This window comes from Oculina patagonica, chromosome 10 (assembly GCF_052425735.1).
Source record: "Oculina patagonica isolate OP01 chromosome 10, crgOcupat, whole genome shotgun sequence".
Taxonomy (NCBI): domain Eukaryota; kingdom Metazoa; phylum Cnidaria; class Anthozoa; order Scleractinia; family Oculinidae; genus Oculina; species Oculina patagonica.
In genome coordinates this window covers 11308407-11328295 of record NC_135767.1, presented here as the reverse complement: position 1 = coordinate 11328295, position 19889 = coordinate 11308407, and the positions used below count along the sequence as shown (strand labels likewise).

Below are 19889 nucleotides of genomic sequence, written 5' to 3'. Positions count from 1 at the left end.
GTGGCTTATTTTGCCCTCTCTCCAAGGAAAAAAAAAGAGGTTTTAAAAGTACACTAGTACAACCTTTCAGAAACTTTTGGTGTTCAACTGATCGATCAGTTTGAAGAATTTGTTTTGTGTTTTGAACGTTACAGATTTCAACATTTTGGGTTTTAAGCTTTAATATGCCTAACCTTTATGTCCACTAAGTCCCTTCCTTGTATAACTCCGACCATTATGAGACGCGAAATTCTATCCAGTAATAGGGCCCCGAAAATAAGTCCACCGAAAGACGATTTTTGAACAAAAATAATTCCAGGGCATTTAATCGGATTTCACGGCATTGTATGTACATCTGTAATTGATGAAAAAGATAAGCGATAAATAACCCACACAAGCTAAGGCATTTCCAAGTAAGTTTATTGATTTCTTGAAGTTTGCTTTTGTAATACAAAAGAATCACTTGTGAAAAAAATAAAATAAATTAATTAACCAACACCATACCCTTATCATGTTAAAACGAACAAGCAAAGGAGACTATTCGTGCAGTCTTACATGATGCGAGCAAACAAATCACAACACGATTTTCCTCCGTTGTCGCTTTCACTTATTCGCCAAATCTTCACCATACCACAGGCGTAACTCTTGCCCTGAACTCACGGTCGGGGGACTGGAGAACACAGTCAGCACAAGCTCAGGAGACATCGAATTATACCCAGGAATCTTGGACCACCTATGGGTCTTATCTGTGATGAATTGGCTTGGAGGCAAAAGGAGGCGATTGGAAGAGGTTGTTATGACAACATCAACGTGATCTTTTACGCTGCTATGCTGTGTACCGCAGCCCCGGCCCAGTAAGACCAATTCGTCTGGTGTTGCACGAGACATAACCGTTTAGATGAACAAGTTTGATTGACAGCAGGCTGCCACCAGATGGAACAGAGAACTTGCCAAACTGGTCACCTTTCGCGCCAAAACACACTGGAGCCGAGTTAAGCTTGATCCATGGGTCTGAAATTGTATATAAGCCATATAATTATTTACTACAGAGATAGAGAGAAAAAAAAGAACGCACAAAAGCCCTGTTTCCCTTGTTTTAATAAACTTGGATTTTGTGACACTTACGTCAGTAGTGATTTTCCCGAAATTTGATTAAATATTCCCGCCGCCAAGAAGAGGACGCGTTAAAAAAGATAACGCACTAAAAGGACCCATACTTCGTGAAATCAAAAAACATACGGGGACCATGAGCGAAAAGGTATATGTATATAACACTAGGAGCCTACGCCGAAGTTCTCATTAAGCGCGGGTTATTACAAAAGCGTAACTGGTGGTATCTGTAAGATGGCGTGAAGAAGAATTGGAAATTTGAAAAACTTGAAGTACCTACGCAGTTTTGTTTCCGATGGGAGATTCATTTATTCAGATCAAGTTACGCTCGCTTCAACGCGCCTGAACTGTCTTACTGTATATATACTGAAGAATCTGAAGAATTATTTATATCGGATTAATTTAGAAAGCACGACGCTTACCCTTTTGCTGAATTTTATCCAACCGCTGTTTCAACTCGTTCCCGAGTTTCTCGACTTTTTTCCTCAGCAAAGTTATTCTTGAGTATAGCACTGTGGATAAATCATTCACCAAAATCAGTTGAATGCATGGATAAGGAGCTCTTAAATGTCTTCATCTATTGACTTCTTTTACCTTTGGTTCCATTCTTGTCATATGGCCGGTTCAGTTCTTTTCTCAACTCTTTCAATTCTTTCTTGAGCGAAGAGATCTCCACGTTGGACGGGCCTGAATTGCAAAGTTGATGCATAACAATCTTCCCATCGCCAGCCAACCCTTGGGAGGGTTTGCTCGCACCAGTCTGTGTGGTTTTAGCAGCAATTGAGCCGAGGAAAAGCCCTGCCAAAAATAGGACCGAACGTAACTTCATGTCCGCAGAAATGGGTGTTTCGTAGAAAAAAGCAGTACAACTTTCGATTACAAGCAAAGGTGATGAGACTGTTAACTTGGCAAAGTTTTACACAACTTATGGTCCCCATTTTGATCGCGTATAAACAAGAACTGTAAGCTATTTGTATTGTCGGTTAAGCTGTTTATTTTTTTGATAAGGTTGACTGAAACGCCACTGAATCATAAAAGAGTGTAAACATGAAAGAACAATTAACAATAGCAAACGCAGACTGAACAATGCAAATTTTTTACCACAGTTCGCTTCAAAATGACTCGAACGAGGATACAAGATGCGCGCGGTTTAACACTAGTAAATGTCTCTAAACGATAAGCGTATTTAGTTTGTTTCGATGCACTTTCTTAGTTTATTTCCTATATAAAACAACACACTGGTTGGGAAAAGGGGTAAAGAATCCCAACGTTATAATTTATTCGTTTCAAAAAGTCTTCGTTCTGATTGACGCATCGTTGCTATTTTTAATGTCTGTTTCACACTGTCCGTGGGAAGGGGTAGGCGAAATAGAGCAAGTACTGTTTAAGCGCATTTTCTGGGCGCGGGGCGAAAGGGGGGGGCCCCCCCAAAAAAAAAACAACACCACCCTACGATCTACTTTTCTAATAATAATAATAACTTTTTTAATCCACGGTAAGAAGTTTAAAGCTACAGTCAACTCTCACTAAAACGGACACCTTCGGGACCACGACTTGGTGTCCGCAATAGAGAAAGTTGGTTGTAGCGGGAGTTATTTTGAGTAATTCTTATTCGCTGGGACTAATACTCCTGTTCGTAATAACGGGCTGTCCGTAATAGCGAGGTGTCCGCAAGGCGATAATGGACTGTACAAAGCTTGTGCCGGTGGCGTACAAATTAAAATTTAAAATTTAAGGTAAAATGATACTCTAAAAAATTTAAAAAAAAAATTTATATAATTCACTACTATAACATAAATTTAAAAATTTAATAAAATTTAAAAACATCATCTTTCAGTACGTGACTGTCTGCGCAGATGACGCCTCAAAGCTGATATTTTTGAGAATGTTCTTACCTCTCACTATATTATAAAACGACTTTAAATTACTAGCTTTTCTGGTAAGACTGAATCAGCTAAATAACACGGGACATTTACGAATCAAGGGCATTATTCATAACGACAACGGCGGCATCGCATGTAGCAACCTCGTTCACATTACCTGCAAGAAAAAACCCTGGGAACTAGTCAGTGAAATGGCAAAGCGATTCTCGTCCCCAGAGCCGCTTGGGGGGAAAGGGAGAGAATGAATAGGAATGCAGTTTATCACATTGTGAAATATTTTTTAGGAGCATAAACAAAAAAAACAAAAAAAAAAAAAACACACAAAAAAGTTTTGTGGCTTTTAAAGAGAGTAATATGTTATACGTCATTGGCAAGCTCGCTAATAAATGACGTTAATTTTCATTTACTGCTGGTTTTGGTTATTAACCTTTATGACGTCACGATAACGCTCAGTTTTCATTCGGAAATTTTCGCAGTTTTTTTCGCCGCGATGATTTACCTTCGAAAATGACATGAGAGTGGTTTGGATCGTTTTGTTTGCGTTTTCATTTGCCTTCCTTGCACAAGGTAAGTTGTATCTTTGTTTCTTTGTAGCGAGTTGTTTGTTTTCGCCTATATTTTTTTCTGTATTTTCTGCTAGCAACGAATGCGCGCGGAAGTCGTCAACAAAGCGCAGGCAGCGTCTAAAAATGCCAGATTTCTAAAGCTTGAATATTCGCCTTTTTGTTTTCTGTCCAATTTTGTTGCGTTTCCCGCGAACATAGTTACTAGCGTAAAACTTTTTCAATTTGATATTTCCACATTTTTTTCGAATCGAACAATATGGCTTCCGAAATTTCAATTTCCGAACATTTTTGAAAGGCTATGTTTCCGAGGTTTTTCTGGACTGTTCCGAAAGTAACTCGAATGACATTCGGAAAATATTTTAACGCAAACATTTCAGAACTTTTCGCCACATTTTTTCAGCCCAGTCCCCCAGCTGACAGTAGCTACAAAAACAACATGGCGACTTCCATGCAAAGTAAACGTTTTACTCGTTCGCAAAGCAAAATGTACAGCGCTTGGCCTGTAAATAGCATTTCAAGACCGCTTACTCAAAATATTTCCGTCTTGGCTACTGCAAGGTAGGTTTTTTTTTTTTTCTTTTTCGAAGCTGAATTAATTTATAGCCAACCACTCTGAAATACGCGCGCCAAAATCCAGCAAAACCGCGGGCAAAATCATTCTAATAAAGATGAATGGTAAAAAAAAGAAAGGCCCCAAATTATTGAAAGACATAACAATTTTTTGTCGTATTAAATTATATCCTGAGAAAATCCTTGTTTTGCCTGAAGATCTGCTTGGTTTAACTTTTCATATGATTTTAAATTCCATGTTTTGTTTTCACTAAGGGGCATTTATAGTCTGCTGGACTCATATGATAATAGACCCTTCCACGGTTTCTGACGCCATCTTAGTTGGGGGGCAAACGCGGCAAAATTTACAGTAAATATATGGGAAAAATCGGGAGTTTGACCTTCAATAATTCGAGAAAGGTAGACATTCTGCAATTTCCATGAATTACAAACTTAAAATACTAGCTGAAAGAGTTAACCGATCAAATTTGAGAGTTTTACTCTCACTAAGAAAGCTTCAAATTAAGATTTTCATTTTTCATATATTTGTTTTTAAAATGGAGCCGCCGTTCGCAGGAAAATTTAGAAGCATTTGTATGAAAAACTAAAAGTACGATTTCTCACTTCTAATACCGATCCCCTTCAAATTTAATCGGTTAACTCTTTCAGCTATAAAAGTATCTTTAGTTTGCAATTCACAAAAGTTTCACAATGTCAACGGTCCTCGAATTATCGAGCATCAAACTCCCGATTTTTCCCATACATCTACTGTAAATTTTGCCGTGTTTGCCCCCCAACCAAGATGGCGTCAGAAACCGTGGAATGGTCTATAATTGTGTGGTTTCTGGATTGAGTGCTTTGCATAAGGGCTTGATGAAGGGGTCACTTGTATTAGCAAGATACTTTATTGTCATAAATGTACGTAGTACTTTATTCCACCAAGCAGCCAGGGTGCATTCTGTGTACACACCATGCCAAATATATGCCAAGTTTTTTTTAATAGGTCTGTGCCAAGGTCTTTTAAAATTCTTTCCATAAAATAAGTCATCTGTATGCCAGTTTAAAGGTGCTGACTGCGATCCTATGCCAGTATGCTGTGCAAATTTAAATCCATGAGGAAGATCTTTGGCTTTACCTACGTAGATTGCAGCCTGGGCAAGCAGGAGTATAAAAATGCCAGGGTATTAGGGAATTTATAAGAGGACCCCCTTCATACGCATGTGTTTTTAATGATGTATATTTTAATTACTAAAATAAACATCAGCTTAATTAATTTGCAGCATAGATAACATGTTAAACTTCTCTTACCATTAGATAATAAGAAAGATACATGTAATAACAGCTTTAGCTCTCAAAATAATCTGGCCACAAATTAATTCACAAAGACTATAGGTGGTTTTCACTAACTGTCACGCCACTGTCATGCCAGGAAAAAAAATCCAAATCTACCATGTCAAAAAAATCAAGAATATTTCAGGTTGTAGAAAACTACTATATGAACTACTTATCTAAGTCTCAGGTCCGTACATTATTCTGTACTTAAGTTATCCGTCAAAATGTTTCACACAAATTTAGAGAGCACAGTATGGAAACACCATGTTGAAGCCCAACTGCTTGGGCTCCAACATGGCACTGAAAATCAATGAAAACATCTGGCAACAAATTCTGCTACAAAAAGCGGTCAGATCACCCCCATGAACAAGTAAACATTCACATAAACACTTCTCACAAAATCTATTGACATGCTGGAATTCCTTATTGACACCTTTTTTCAAACTTATCGGAAACCTTTTTTTCTTATTTGTTTGCCTAGGGTGTTAAATAAAATAATTTTTCCCTGAGATTTTTTGACACATTAATATTTCATGGTACCTTGAGTGTTTGGAGGTGCAGTGGCCTAATGGTTATTTAAGAGTGAGTCCGCACGAGAACCATGCAGGCGAGTCTACAGCGCATCTCACCGATTTCCCTCAAATTTGGCACACTTGTGTAACTTCACTAGTACATTAACCATGTGCAATATTTTGGTTCAATTGTTTATTGTTTTGGAGAAATGTCAATCAAACTGTCAGAAAGTGGAAAGTACTTAAATTTGACCTAAAAATATTCACCATGTTTGATCCCCTGCTACATGCTAAATATAAAAAGAAATGATACGAAACTTTTACATAAGACAAATCAAGTCCCGAACAATAGAAAAACGTTCAGTAAACTTGTGTCATTTGCTGCGTTTGGCTGAAAGCAAATTCCAAATCTCCTTATTCAATTCGTATCAAAAAAGTGGGGTTTCAAAAGTCGTTGTTTGTAGACATGCGGCGTTTCTTCAATCGAATTTGAAAGTATCAATAGATTGCCAAGGAAATGGTGTCCCTATTTATCAAATAAAATCTCTGTTAAGTTTAAGAGGAATTACAGGTTCGCATCAATAAATGGTGTTAACTTCGTGACAATATGCAAATGAGCTCAACACGGAAATCGTGATAAGTTCAGAGTTTGTAAAATATAAACTAAATAAAATGTTGCTATAAGAAGTAAAACATCGTTATGAAGCTTTTTGCATAAAAATACTTTTAAATCGTTAGTAGTTTTAACTACTGGAAGTCGTTGGCTGGTAATAAGCAAATTAAACAAATTCAAACGAACACAAAGGTCATACCGACCTGCTGGTCGTACTGCACCAATTTGAAAGATATCCCCACAAGCAAGCATCATTGCATAAAAGTCATTTCCTTCAAGGGTTTTTGGCATCGCGCTCTTGGTGTGTAAGCTGCGTTTTGCCGTATTTGCCAGCACCATAGTAATTTAAGAACAGATGTTATCAAAACAAGTTGGCGGCGAGACATCGAATATAATATCCACCGATCATGAAAACCGACTTGTTTTAGAATTCGGTCGCGTGTTTTGTTCACATATAAAAAAACATGTTTCCACTGCAAAGAAATTATGTAGTCATCGTTTTCATCCAGTAAGAATCTGTGGCACAAGTGGTTTTTGGTGCTGTCGTTCTTCGAAGAACACCGACAATAGTTGATTGCGTGACAGACCGACTTGTGAATTTTATCTCAAATTTCATGTCTCAAATTTCACTCTGACTCAGATCATATTGCGATCGTCATGGCTTCGTTTATGTGCTTTCAAGAAGGACCTGACATTCAGGGGCCATGGGATATGTATTGACTCATTTATAAATGATCCAATACGCCACAAATCGCCATGGCTTTAATTTTCCACCTTTTTTAATTTTGAAAATCTGAAATCGAAAAATTAGCCTTTAATACCGACTTACCGTAAATAATCTTATAAACGCCAGGGCATTTTAATTTAAGGGGAACATGCGGGAGTTTTAAATAAATATGAGGCGTTTAGTAGAAGAGGGGCATTCATATCACCAGGAGCCCATGATTTCACTCTAACTGTAACGAAACAAATAGACAAACAAGTATGTAAATATGACGCGTAGTTTGCTCCCGGATAAAGATAGGAAACAGATTTTGTGAGTAGGAGACTACTCTCATCTTTTCTAATGCAAAGCCTAAAGATGTCGTTCACAGATTGTTCGATATCGATGTCTTCATCGTCATCGCATCGGGGTTAACCATGTTGGCTAGCTAGCTCCTTTGGTCCCTTCGATGTCCGAGTGAATCAATTAACTAACTAAAGAAAATTGCGTGTTTTTTACTCCATGAAACGTTTACTTGAATTTTGAGGCGAATATATTTTTTCTTTTTTTATTGAGGAGGGGGGTGGGGGGGGGGGTGATGGGGGCAGGGGGTGTCTATTAGACACGGGACGTTTATTAGTAGAGGCCTCTAATACAAATTTTACACCTCAGGGGGAGGCGTTTATTTAAGAGTGGGGCGTTTATTAAATCATTTACAGTATTTCACTCATTTACATTTATTCTAAGGATTGCCTACGGGAAAAATAAAATAGAACAAAAGAGTATGATTATGAGTATCATTGAAAACGAACTTTCAACAACCTGGTCAAGGCAAAGACGAATCATGAGTTGTAAAAAGGCACGCTGATCTACACTTATACAAATATTTAATTCCGTCGATACGTCGGTCCGTCATTCTAGCTTTAAATTAGGAAATCAGTAGGAGCACTATCAGAGATACAGGTGATTCCAAATTTGTTGAAACTGTTCTGGATCCTTGTTCCCAGGGTCTTCGTTCCCCTAAACCAGCGGTTGATAAACGAGTTTGGACATTAAATTTCGTTCCAAGAACTTGCGCATTTTCCGTCAGCCTTGACCGAACTGGGCCGTCCTCTGCCCTCTGGGCTATTTATGGTTCCGGTTTAATTGTGCGCATGCACCGGAGACTTGAGATGGAATGATCCGTTCTCGCTCCCAGAGTCTACGGTCCTTCTGTTCTGCGCCAGGGATCGAGACCTCTGCCGTTAATGTCTGTTAAGCTACGCAACGAATTGAAGGCGGGGTTTGGCTGGGAATGAAAAGGAATGAGGCACCAGCGGAGTGGCCCCGAGGCGAAAGCGGAAACCCGACTGAGAGGTAAGTGCTTGGACGGTTGCTATAGAAAACGGCTCCACATCAAGACCCTTTGAGTCACACTAGGGCTTTCCACAAGTTGCTCGGCAACTTTTTGGCATTTTTTCATGTTTCGAGCAACTTTTTCCCCCTTGGAGCAACTTTTTTCCTCTCGAGCAACTTGTTGCATTTTGGGCAATTTCCAGACCGAAGATTTCCGAAGATTATACGAGTGCTGTTCTAAGGCAAAACGAACTTTCACGACGTTTGCCGAAGATTTTCGAGGGACATCTGAAGACGTTTCAACATTCGGCTCATTCTGTATAAAACATTACAAAACTCGTCAGCAAACATGACGTCATCAATATCTTCACGATTTTTCCCAGTTAAAGGAATCCTTGTCACTTAACAAAATAATATTCCCTTTAATATGTTATTTAGATACTTTTGCTGTAAAATTGCTTAAAACTGCTTTGAAGATCTTACTCTCAAAGGGAAATTAGCATATATTTAGAAAAAATTCTTTTGGTTAGAAGTAGCGTTTTGGATTTTTTGGAGCAACTTTCGATCAACCTTTATTATATGAAGCAACGTTTTTGGATTTTTGGAGCAACTTTTTGAGATATTACGGGCAACTTTTTGGGAAATCTCGAGCAACTTGTGGAAAGCCCTAAGTCACACTGCCCGAAGCCAGTGGAGAGCACGGATGAAAGAAAGAAGGATATAGTGAAGGCTAGAGCAACGAAAAAGAAACTACTTGCAGCAAGCGAGCAGAATGCAAATATACGCGTCAGTATGACGACATGTCGACAGCGCACGAAAGGCATGATCCACGAGGGCGAGGCTGCACCAGGCACGAACTCAAACCAGTTTAAATTCGTGCGACTGATCGCAGTGACAAAATGAGTGAAAGCAGCCTTGTCGCAGCGTGTGTGCACTTCTGCGACAAAATATAAACTAACCAATGAGAGAGCTTCATGTATTGAATTCAAAACTAGTTTACATTCTCCCTCTTCCAAATTCGCTGCAGGTGCACCGAACAAACGCCTTGTTGCAGGGACTTTTTGAAGTAGTACACACGAAGCGATTTGTCGCAGAGAACCTCACTTAAGGTTTATTAGTACTTCATTAGTGTTTTCATTAATTTGAAAGTAATATTGTGTATAATTAATATAAGCTACTTTAACTTTTTCATATATCACATTGATCTGCAATATAGTACGAACAGGAGCTAGAGAGATGGTGGATATAACCCCAGTGTATAAAGATTGAGTGAAGTCCAATTGGGTATGTAATTATACGCGTTATTAACAAAATCGAACTGCGCGGTCGTTCGATTTTGTTAACAAGGCCTTTGAAAGACCTTTCAATTGGCATTAATGGTTTTGAAATCCACACTATAAATCAGACATTCAGTTAGGGAAGCAACATTATTTTTTTGGAGGAGTGGCCAAGTGGGATCAAAAATCCTGAAAAAAAATTGTTTTGCAATAGCAAAATGCCCACATAAATTGTTTGAAGACATCAAAAAACATTGTCTGCAGAAAGATGCAGCTGGAAAAATTGTTTGGACAGAGCGCCACGGAAAGAAATCGTCTGTACTGTACTATACTACGCTTCGAGTAAAACAATGGTCCATTCCAGCGTTTCGATCGAGCACTGAGCCAGTCTTGAGAGACTGGGTACTAGTCCAAAACAACATGGCGCCCGGGTGAAAAGTAACTTACCAGGCTTATGAAAATGTGAAGCACTGAGGCCATCGCTTACGAGAAAGGTGGATACTAACTCCTTGCAGAATTGTTTATGAACATTATAACTACCGGGTAGACAGAAGTGAGCGACGTTTTCTCTTTCCAATCTGCACGTGAAGATACGCTTGAATTCGATCGATGATGAACATGTCAAGTGGCTTGTTTACCTTTTCTCACGCTGTAAGTCTGTATTTATGGGCACTAAATAGCCGGATAATTAACATCACGAACCACTTTAGATGCTAAAAGGTTTATTGGATTTATGTAAGCAGTATTTCACACGTCCTCAGCCGACCTATCCATCATGTTATGAAACTCGTTCTAAAACTTTCAGAACTTTGTTTTTGTTTTGCTCACATGTACCACATTTTTGTACGCTAAAATCATACGTGCCGATTGAACTTAACATACTTTTTTTGACTTTAATTTATTATTTAGTAAATGGTTTACAAAATAATGGCTAATGGAACCATCAGAATAACGCCGCATCGGCGATATTCAAACGTAATTTTAACCTAAAATCTCTAGTGTCACGCATTGCCCGAAATACCTTATTTTTAAAATAGGTTTACTACTAAACGTGAGAGCGATGAAAAATCTTGATGATATCATTTAAATTGTACTAGGTGATACTAATTACAGTGGTATTTTTATATGGAAAGCTTCAATTCTTGCAGAGATATTTTGGTCGAAAGATGGGTCAAAATTTAGGTATTTTTTGGCTTAAAACCGACCATGGGCACGTTGACCACGATATCTTTCACACGTTAAAGAATTTTGCGATAATATTCTACCTACAGCATTATCATCTCAATATGTAGCCCCATGCAAAATATAAAGGAAATCTGAGAGGGTCGATGTAGACTCAAATTTTAATATTGCATGGATTTCATATGGACCCTCTCTTAATTAACGCACTGGACTCTGGATCGAGTGATCCGGGTTTGAGCTTGGCTGGGATCATTGTGTTGTGTTCTTGGGCAAGACACTGTTGTCTTTACTGTCACAGTGCCTCTCTCCACCCAGGTGTATAAATCAACCCTCCAAGTTTATTTTTTTCCTTAGTGGCCATTTGGCCACCAACTACTCAAGTTTTGGTCGCCAGTGAAAAATTTTAGTCACCAAATTAAGCTGATGCTTTCAATCTTTCCTCTCAATTTTAGTCGCCAGGCTGGCGACCTTGGTTCAAATTTAGTCGCCAGCCCCAAAATTTTAGTCGCCATGGCGACTAAAATGGTCTTAACTTGGAGGGTTGTAAATGGGTACAGGCAAAGTAATTCTGGTGGGTAACCTGCAATGGACTAGCATCCCATCCAGGGGGGTGTAGAAATGCTCCTAGATGCTGTTGCTTCATGCTACAGAAACTGGGTTAAGCTCTGGCCTGTTTGGGCCACTAGGCTCAATGCAGACTGTACCTAACCTTGAGTGTTTAATTCCGTGTAAACCAGTGAGCCAGTTAGATAGTTTCAGCTGCCAAAAGAACAAAGATAATTGAAAAATATTGGAAAATGGTTCTTGTCAAGAAAAGCGGTTTTGCCTTGTATGACGGATGGCAGAGATCCCAACTCTTCCCCAACCCTTTTAATTGTTGCACAGCCTTCTGACATGGACACTGTCATAAATTTAATTATAGTTACACAGGGCCACTAGCAGACAAATAAGTAATTTGTTTTCCTGAGAGGGGGGGGGGGGGTAGGGGAACTAAATTTAACGTGTATCAAATTTGACCAAAGCAAACTTAAGTGTAATACTCCATAATTTTCGAGCTTTTTTTAAAGTTCGCGGACACCGTACCTCACCGATTTCGCTGAAATTTGGCATGCAGTCTTGTTTTAGGGTCCTAACTACCAAATGGATATTAAAAAGTTTCAATTCTTTTTATTTTGGAAAATATCGAGAAGGCCGATTTGAAGCGTCCGTGACGGCTCGCCAACATGGCGGATCGAAGGTGTTCTTGTTAGTTCGACACTGAACCTGCCGTCACAGTTTCTCGATCATACTTGGCATAGTTATAAAGAACTATCTTTCTTCTTTCTATATATCAAAATAGATTTGGCAAATGTTGAGTTTGGATGATCAACGGCCAAGAAGTTCGAAGGTATGTTAACGATGTTTTGAACAGTCTCAAATTTACTACAAAATGAAAGGCTTATAACTCCACTGTTATCTCGATTTAGAACAAGCCATTTACCATGAACAAAGCTTGTTCATTGGTGAATTGATTCCATTAATAAAAAAATTGGGGAAATGTAACCGTTAAGAATAAAAAATTATGGAACCTCTAGTAAATTGGCCATTTCAGCGCCAATTCAGCGGATCAGCTCATTTAACAGCAAATAATCGGGAGAAACATGAAAGGGTTACAGTCGTTTATAATAAGCAGTTTCCATGTATTCTTTGCTTATCTGAAACAAATACATGATCTTTGCCAAAGATATGGCGATTTTTGAGCGTACGATCGTTTCTCCAAATTTTTATGTCGGCAACTTTATTTTATTTGTTGTCGAGATTATACGCTGTTGTTATTCAATATTCGTTTCACAAGAACTTCTGTTGCTCGCATTTCCCAAATCACTGTTTAAGAAATTGCCCATTCCGTAACAGGGTCATTCTTACTTTTTCTTTAAAAATTACTAGGAAAGCAACAATGTCATAGAACGGTTTTGTACTAGTAAAAATACCTGTCACACAAAAATTCAACTGTTTGTGTTATCTGGATGTTTTCACAAATATGCAAATTTAGGAATTCTTAAAGTGCCTATCTTTAACTATTTCACGCTTAAAGATTCCTCTAAATCTTTTCGCCTACCTTTAGGACAAACGAAGTTTTGTGTCTCCAAGCAGAATGCTCGTTATCAGCAATGAAAGTCGAAGAGATACAGAAGCTCGAGTAAAATTCTAACTGCTGTGAAATGAACATCGTTTGAGCTTGACGTGTATTTATAGATTGCTCATTTAACAGCAAATAATCGGGAGAAACATGAAAGGGTTACAGTCGTTTATAATAAGCAGTTTTCAGGTATTATTTGCTTATCTTAAACAAATACATGATCTTTGCCAAAGATATGGCGATTTTTGAGCGTACGATCGTTTCTCCAAATTTTTATGTCGGCAACTTTATTTTATTTGTTGTCGAGATTATACGCTGTTGTTATTCAATATTCGTTTCACAAGAACTTCTGTTGCTCGCATTTCCCAAATCACTGTTTAAGAAATTGCCCATTCCGTAACAGGGTCATTCTTACTTTTTCTTTAAAAATTACTAGGAAAGCAAGAATGTCATAGAACGGTTTTATACTAGTAAAAATACCTGTCACACAAAAATTCAACTGTTTGTGTTATCTGGATGTTTTCACAAATATGCAAATTTAGGAATTCTTAAAGTGCCTATCTTTAACTATTTCACGCTTAAAGATTCCTCTAAATCTTTTCGCCTACCTTTTGGCCAAACGAAGTTTTGTGTCTCCAGGCAGAATGCTCGTTATCAGCAATGAAAGTCGAAGAGATACAGAAGCTCGAGTAAAATTCTAACTGCTGTGAAATGAACATCGTTTGAGCTTGACGTGTATTTATAGATTGCGCTCGAGCTCCGTTAATTAAGTTTATTCATTTGGCGATCAGATAAAAATCAATGAATGATCAGAGTTATTAAAGTCCATTTCTAAGCACGAGAGACACGGAAGTTTGTTTCAGAAGCATTTATGCATAGAAATACCGGTTTATTTTTGAGCGGGAAATCTGCATTTATAATAGCTGGGAGTTTGGGGTGTTTTTTGGTGTAGTTTTTTTTTGAGGGGGCTCGGGGGGGGGGGGGGGGAGGGAGTGTGGAAGTGGTGCCTTCCTATCCTCTTTTGTTCTTTTACACAGTGGCCTGAATTTGGAACCGTTCGGGGAATGGATTATCAATTACTCTTCGTTATGCCATGTCACCCCTTAATGTGGGAGCGCCGTGCCTCAATTTACGATAAAAAATTTTATGGCCGCCCGGTCCATTTATGTCGTTCTCCGCCAGGTCTCTCAATAGGCAGGTTACGAGCCTAGTGGCCCATCCGGCCGGAGCTCATACCGGTTTCCGCAACGTGAAGCGACAACGAGTATTTTTTACTCCACCCGGATGGGATGCTATTCCATCGCAGGGTTACCTCCCTTCCCGAAAAGCTAAAGATTGACTGGCAATCATTTTTTAACCTGGGTAAGGAAAGGGACTCTGGGAGTTGAGAGGCTTTCCAAAGAACTTAACGCATTGTCCCCCAAAAGCTCTATCCAGGACTGTTTGGTCCAGAGTCCAGCGCAGTGACCATTGTTAGGCCATCACGCTCCCCAACCGTGTAAGAAAGTGCAAAAATCTGCTTGTATAAGCCCTGGGGTTGTACAGTTTGGTACGAAATGTGGGCTTTTAAATGTGGTAGGTCTTATATCCGTGGTTGGGGTGCGGTGGCTTAAAGCGAAATTAAAAAAAATTCTTGTTTTCTGAAAAACGTTTTTATAAACTGATTTGAATTACATTAATGAATTAAAGGGACAGTGTCACCAAGATTTAATAAAATTTAAAACTCTCAAGACGGTAACCTGGTAGGAAAAAAGTGGCCTTAAACTTTGACAGTTGACTTGGAAGAAATATATGGGCCTTGAATTGGGAGGGCTTATGAGAGAAAAGGATAAAAAGGGGAATTTCACAGAATCTGCTCAACAGCGTACTCTCGAACAGCTTTCATTTATCTGCCCACTGTCTTTTCTCTCTCCAGGTTTTAGTAAGGCCAGACCGCTATGAGTGGATTTACAATTCATATTAACACTTTTTTGAGATTTTTAAATCCCGGTTCGAGCTTTGGGGGGATATTGCGTTGAGTTCTTCGGAAAGCCTCTGTACTATCATACCGTATCTACTCGAATAAGCGCTGCCCCCGAATAAGCGCCGTCCTCGAATAAGCGCCGCCCCCGGCGCCGCAGTCCCGATGCGGCGCTTATTCAAGGAAATCTGTTTAACTAGAAACAGAAATCTTTTCCATTTCTTTCCATCAAAAGCGACGTTCTGCAGTTCAAAGTGCTTGTTTTACCGCTCAGTTTTTCTATTGAACATTCTTCAGTACAATCTTCAGCAAGAGACGACTTTTGGCAATCAGGGGACCCTATTTTAATAAATGTAAAGGATTAGATTCTTTGTGGCGTCAAACTTTTTAATAAGCGCCGCCCTCGAATAAGCGCCGCACTGGAGGCGTAAAAAATTTAATAAGCGCCGCGGCGCTTACTCGAGTAATTACGGTAGTCCCTTTCTTCACCTAGCTAGGTCGGCGATAAGGACATACGTGATGTAAGTCATGACGCATCACGAGAGGTGTCCTTATGGAGCTCGAGAGGTTCAACTTTAATAAAAAAAAAGTCCGAGATAACAAAAACAGCCAAGTTCTCACCTGCTTTTTTTGTAAAAATCTGGACGAAAAACATTTGTATCTTTTAACTTGCCCTAAAAAGAATTGATTCGAAATTCATTTCAAATCAATGAGGAAAATGTGTTAGCTTCACTGTTATGTTGTTCTTGCCGCGAGTAAGCCACGCCTTCTTCGAACACGATAATTACTGATGACACAAACGTAAAGTCATGTTCATTTCAAAATCAGCTCGCATTATGCTTATTAACAGATGAGCTCTTTTGTTCAACATTCAGACCACTGTGTCAGAGATCTAAAGAGGATTCGGAGGCACCACTTCCACCCCCTCCCCCCGCCTTCCTACAACAACACCAAAAAAAACCCCAAACTCCCAGCTATTATAAATGCAGATTTACCGCTAGAAGCCGAGTATTTTTTAACCGCGTCAGTCAATAATAAACCGGTATTTCTATACATAAATGCTTCTGAAACAAACTTCCGTGTCTCTCGTGCTTAGAAATGGACTTTAATAACTCTGATCATTCATTGATTTTTATCTGATCGCCAAATGAATAAACTTAATTAACACATTTAAAAGCCCACATTTCGTACCAAACTGTACAACCCCAGGGCTTATACAAGCAGATTTTTGCACTTTCTTTCACGGTTGGGGAGCGTGATGGCCTAATAATTGTCACTGCGCTGGACTCTGGACCAAACAGTCCTGGATAGAGCTTTTGGGGGACAATGCGTTAAGTTCTTTGGAAAGCCTCTCAACTCCCAGAGTCCCTTTCCTTACCCAGGTTAAAAAATGATTGCCAGTCAATCTTTAGCTTTTCGGGAAGGGAGGTAACCCTGCGATGGAATAGCATCCCATCCGGGTGGAGTAAAAAATACTCGTTGTCGCTTCACGTTGCGGAAACCGGTATGAGCTCCGGCCGGATGGGCCACTAGGCTCGTAACCTGCCTATTGAGAGACCTGGCGGAGAACGACATAAATGGACCGGGCGGCCATAAATTTTTTATCGTGAATTGAGGCGCGGCGCTCCCACATTAAGGGGTGACATGGCATAACGAAGAGTAATTGATAATCCATTCCCCGAACGGTTCCAAATTCAGGCCACTGTGTAAAAGAACAAAAGAGGATACGAAGGCACCACTGATCATTCATTGATTTTTATCTGATCGCCAAATGAATAAACTTAATTAACGGAGCTCGAGCGCAATCTATAAATACACGCAAGCTCAAACGATGTTCATTTCACAGCAGTTAGAATTTTACTCGAGCTTCTGTATCTCTTCGACTTTCATTGCTGATAACGAGCATTCTGCCCGGAGACACAAAACTTCGTTTGGCCAAAAGGTAGGCGAAAAGATTTAGAGGAATCTTTAAGCGTGAAATAGTTAAAGATAGGCACTTTAAGAATTCCTAAATTTGCATATTTGTGAAAACAGCCAGATAACACAAACAGTTGAAGTTATGTCTGACAGGTATTTTCACTAGTATAAAACCGTTCTATGGCATTCTTGCTTTCCTAGTAATTTTTAAAGAAAAAGTAAGAATGACCCTGTTACGGAATGGGCAATTTCTTAAACAGTGATTTGGGAAATGCGAGCAACAGAAGTTCTTGTGAAACGAATACTTGAATAACAACAGCGTATAATCTCGACAACAAATAAAATAAAGTTGCCGACATAAAAATTTGGAGAAACGATCGTACGCTCAAAAATCGCCATATCTTTGGCAAAGATCATGTGTTTGTTTAAGATAAGCAAAGAATACCTGAAAACTGCTTATTATAAACGACTGTAACCCTTTCATGTTTCTCCCGATTATTTGCTGTTAAATGAGCAATCTATAAATACACGTCAAGCTCAAACGATGTTCATTTCACAGCAGTTAGAATTTTACTCGAGCTTCTGTATCTCTTCGACTTTCATTGCTGATAACGAGCATTCTGCTTGGAGACACAAAACTTCGTTTGTCCTAAAGGTAGGCGAAAAGATTTAGAGGAATCTTTAAGCGTGAAATAGTTAAAGATAGGCACTTTAAGAATTCCTAAATTTGCATATTTGTGAAAACAGCCAGATAACACAAACAGTTGAATTTTTGTCTGACAGGTATTTTTACTAGTATAAAACCGTTCTATGACATTCTTGCTTTCCTAGTAATTTTTAAAGAAAAAGTAAGAATGACCCTGTTACGGAATGGGCAATTTCTTAAACAGTGATTTGGGAAATGCGAGCAACAGAAGTTCTTGTGAAACGAATATTGAATAACAACAGCGTATAATCTCGACAACAAATAAAATAAAGTTGCCGACATAAAAATTTGGAGAAACGATCGTACGCTCAAAAATCGCCATATCTTTGGCAAAGATCATGTATTTGTTTCAGATAAGCAAAGAATACATGGAAACTGCTTATTATAAACGACTGTAACCCTTTCATGTTTCTCCCGATTATTTGCTGTTAAATGAGCTGATCCGCTGAAATGGCGCTGAAATGGCCAATTTACTAGAGGTTCCATAATTTTTTATTCTTAACGGTTACATTTCCCCAATTTTTTTATTAATGGAATCAATTCACCAATGAACAAGCTTTGTTCATGGTAAATGGCTACTTCTAAATCGAGATAACAGTGGAGTTATTAGCCTTTCATTTTGTAGTAAATTTGAGACTGTTCAAAACATCGTTAACATACCTTCGAACTTCTTGGCCGTTGATCATCCAAACTCAACATTTGCCAAATCTATTTTGATATATAGAAAGAAGAAAGATAGTTCTTTATAACTATGCCAAGTATGATCGAGAAACTGTGACGGCAGGTTCAGTGTCGAACTAACAAGAACACCTTCGATCCGCCATGTTGGCGAGCCGTCACGGACGCTTCAAATCGGCCTTCTCGATATTTTCCAAAATAAAAAGAATTGAAACTTTTTAATATCCATTTGGTAGTTAGGACCCTAAAACAAGACTGCATGCCAAATTTCAGCGAAATCGGTGAGGTACGGTGTCCGACCAAAGTTCGAATCTTATAGACTATGACAATTAAGGGGGTACTAAATATAGCAACTTTCGCCCATCTTGCTTCAAGTAGATTGCTAAAGTTACTCACCGCTAACAATCGAAACATTAGGGTTTATCTGACAAAAATACTTACTAGTATAATGAAGAATATGGTTGAAACAAGGTGTAGAGTCACATACAAATGGACACTTTCTGTTGCTGGTTTTCTTTTGACTACCATTGCTGTTATAAGTGACAAGGAAAAGTCTAAATTTGGCCACAGTGTCATAAAGCCATAGCACCCGAGAGTATCCCATTTTCAGCAGCATAAAACAACCAGGAGGGTACAGTAAAAACCTGCGAGTAAGAACCTATTATTTTTCAGGTTAGCCTAAACAGGTTCTTACATGAAGGGTTATAACACAAATTTAGGCTAATTAGGTTCTTAATAGGTTCTTAATTTCTGAAGGAAAAATTTCAATATTGTTATAGGGCCTATTCCTTGTATAAAATTTGCATACCACATTAAGTGCTTATGTAAAAATGAAGCAATAATCATTAAGAATATGACATGATATACATGCATATTAATGCTTTGTCCAAACTTATTTCCCAAAAGTAAACATTTTTAATCAATTTGAGAAAACAAGAACCTGTTTCCAAATTTGAGGCTTATAGGTTCTTATAAAAATGGTAATTAATTTGCAAATTTTAGCCTAACAGGTTCTTAAATGTAAGGTTTATACTCGCGGGTTTTTTTTTTTACTCGCCAGGGCTTAAACTTGGACCACTCGCCCAAAGTCCAGGGCACTTGTCATTAGGCCACTTGTTTTTCCTATGATTGATAACATGAATTTTAAGTTACATGTAAGACTGTGTTGGTAAATACATGTACGATTTAAATCAACATACACTTATCAGTCAGAACAAAAATGGCTTGTAATGTTCTCTTTATAATGATTAATTTGCTGTTATTCATGTAGTTTAATTGATGATTTCAGAATTTCAATGTCATTATTAACATGATGTGGTTTAAGTAAAATTAGAGCATTATTCAGTTGTCTTTGTTTTGGACAAAAACCAACGCAATCATTGTGGTCAATCGCAAAAGGGCACAAAGTTAACCAATTAAAACTTAAAATATATGTAGCCATGTAATGTGCAGAAAAAAACAAACAAAA

The 19889-nt window shown here is 38.5% G+C and overlaps 1 protein-coding gene and 1 pseudogene across 4 annotated transcripts in view; one reads left to right on the top strand and one right to left on the bottom strand.

Annotated features, from left to right (window-relative positions):
• Positions 1-384: 384 nt before the first annotated feature.
• On the bottom strand, positions 385-2100 carry LOC144628229 (uncharacterized; annotated as a pseudogene). The gene is made up of 3 exons (XR_013566222.1): positions 1684-2100; positions 1512-1601; positions 385-990 (listed from the first exon to the last, which is right to left on the bottom strand). The product of XR_013566222.1 is annotated as an uncharacterized LOC144628229 (transcript).
• Positions 2101-3415: 1315 nt separating this feature from the next.
• The window catches only part of LOC144628188 (uncharacterized), a 36086-nt gene continuing 19612 nt past the window's right edge, over positions 3416-19889 (top strand). For all 3 annotated transcript variants that reach the window (XM_078486253.1, XM_078486252.1, XM_078486251.1), the window contains exon 1: positions 3416-3539. In XM_078486253.1, the coding sequence (XP_078342379.1) occupies positions 3485-3539 (55 nt within the window). In that variant the 5' untranslated portion in view covers positions 3416-3484. The remainder of the gene's footprint in view (positions 3540-19889) is intronic.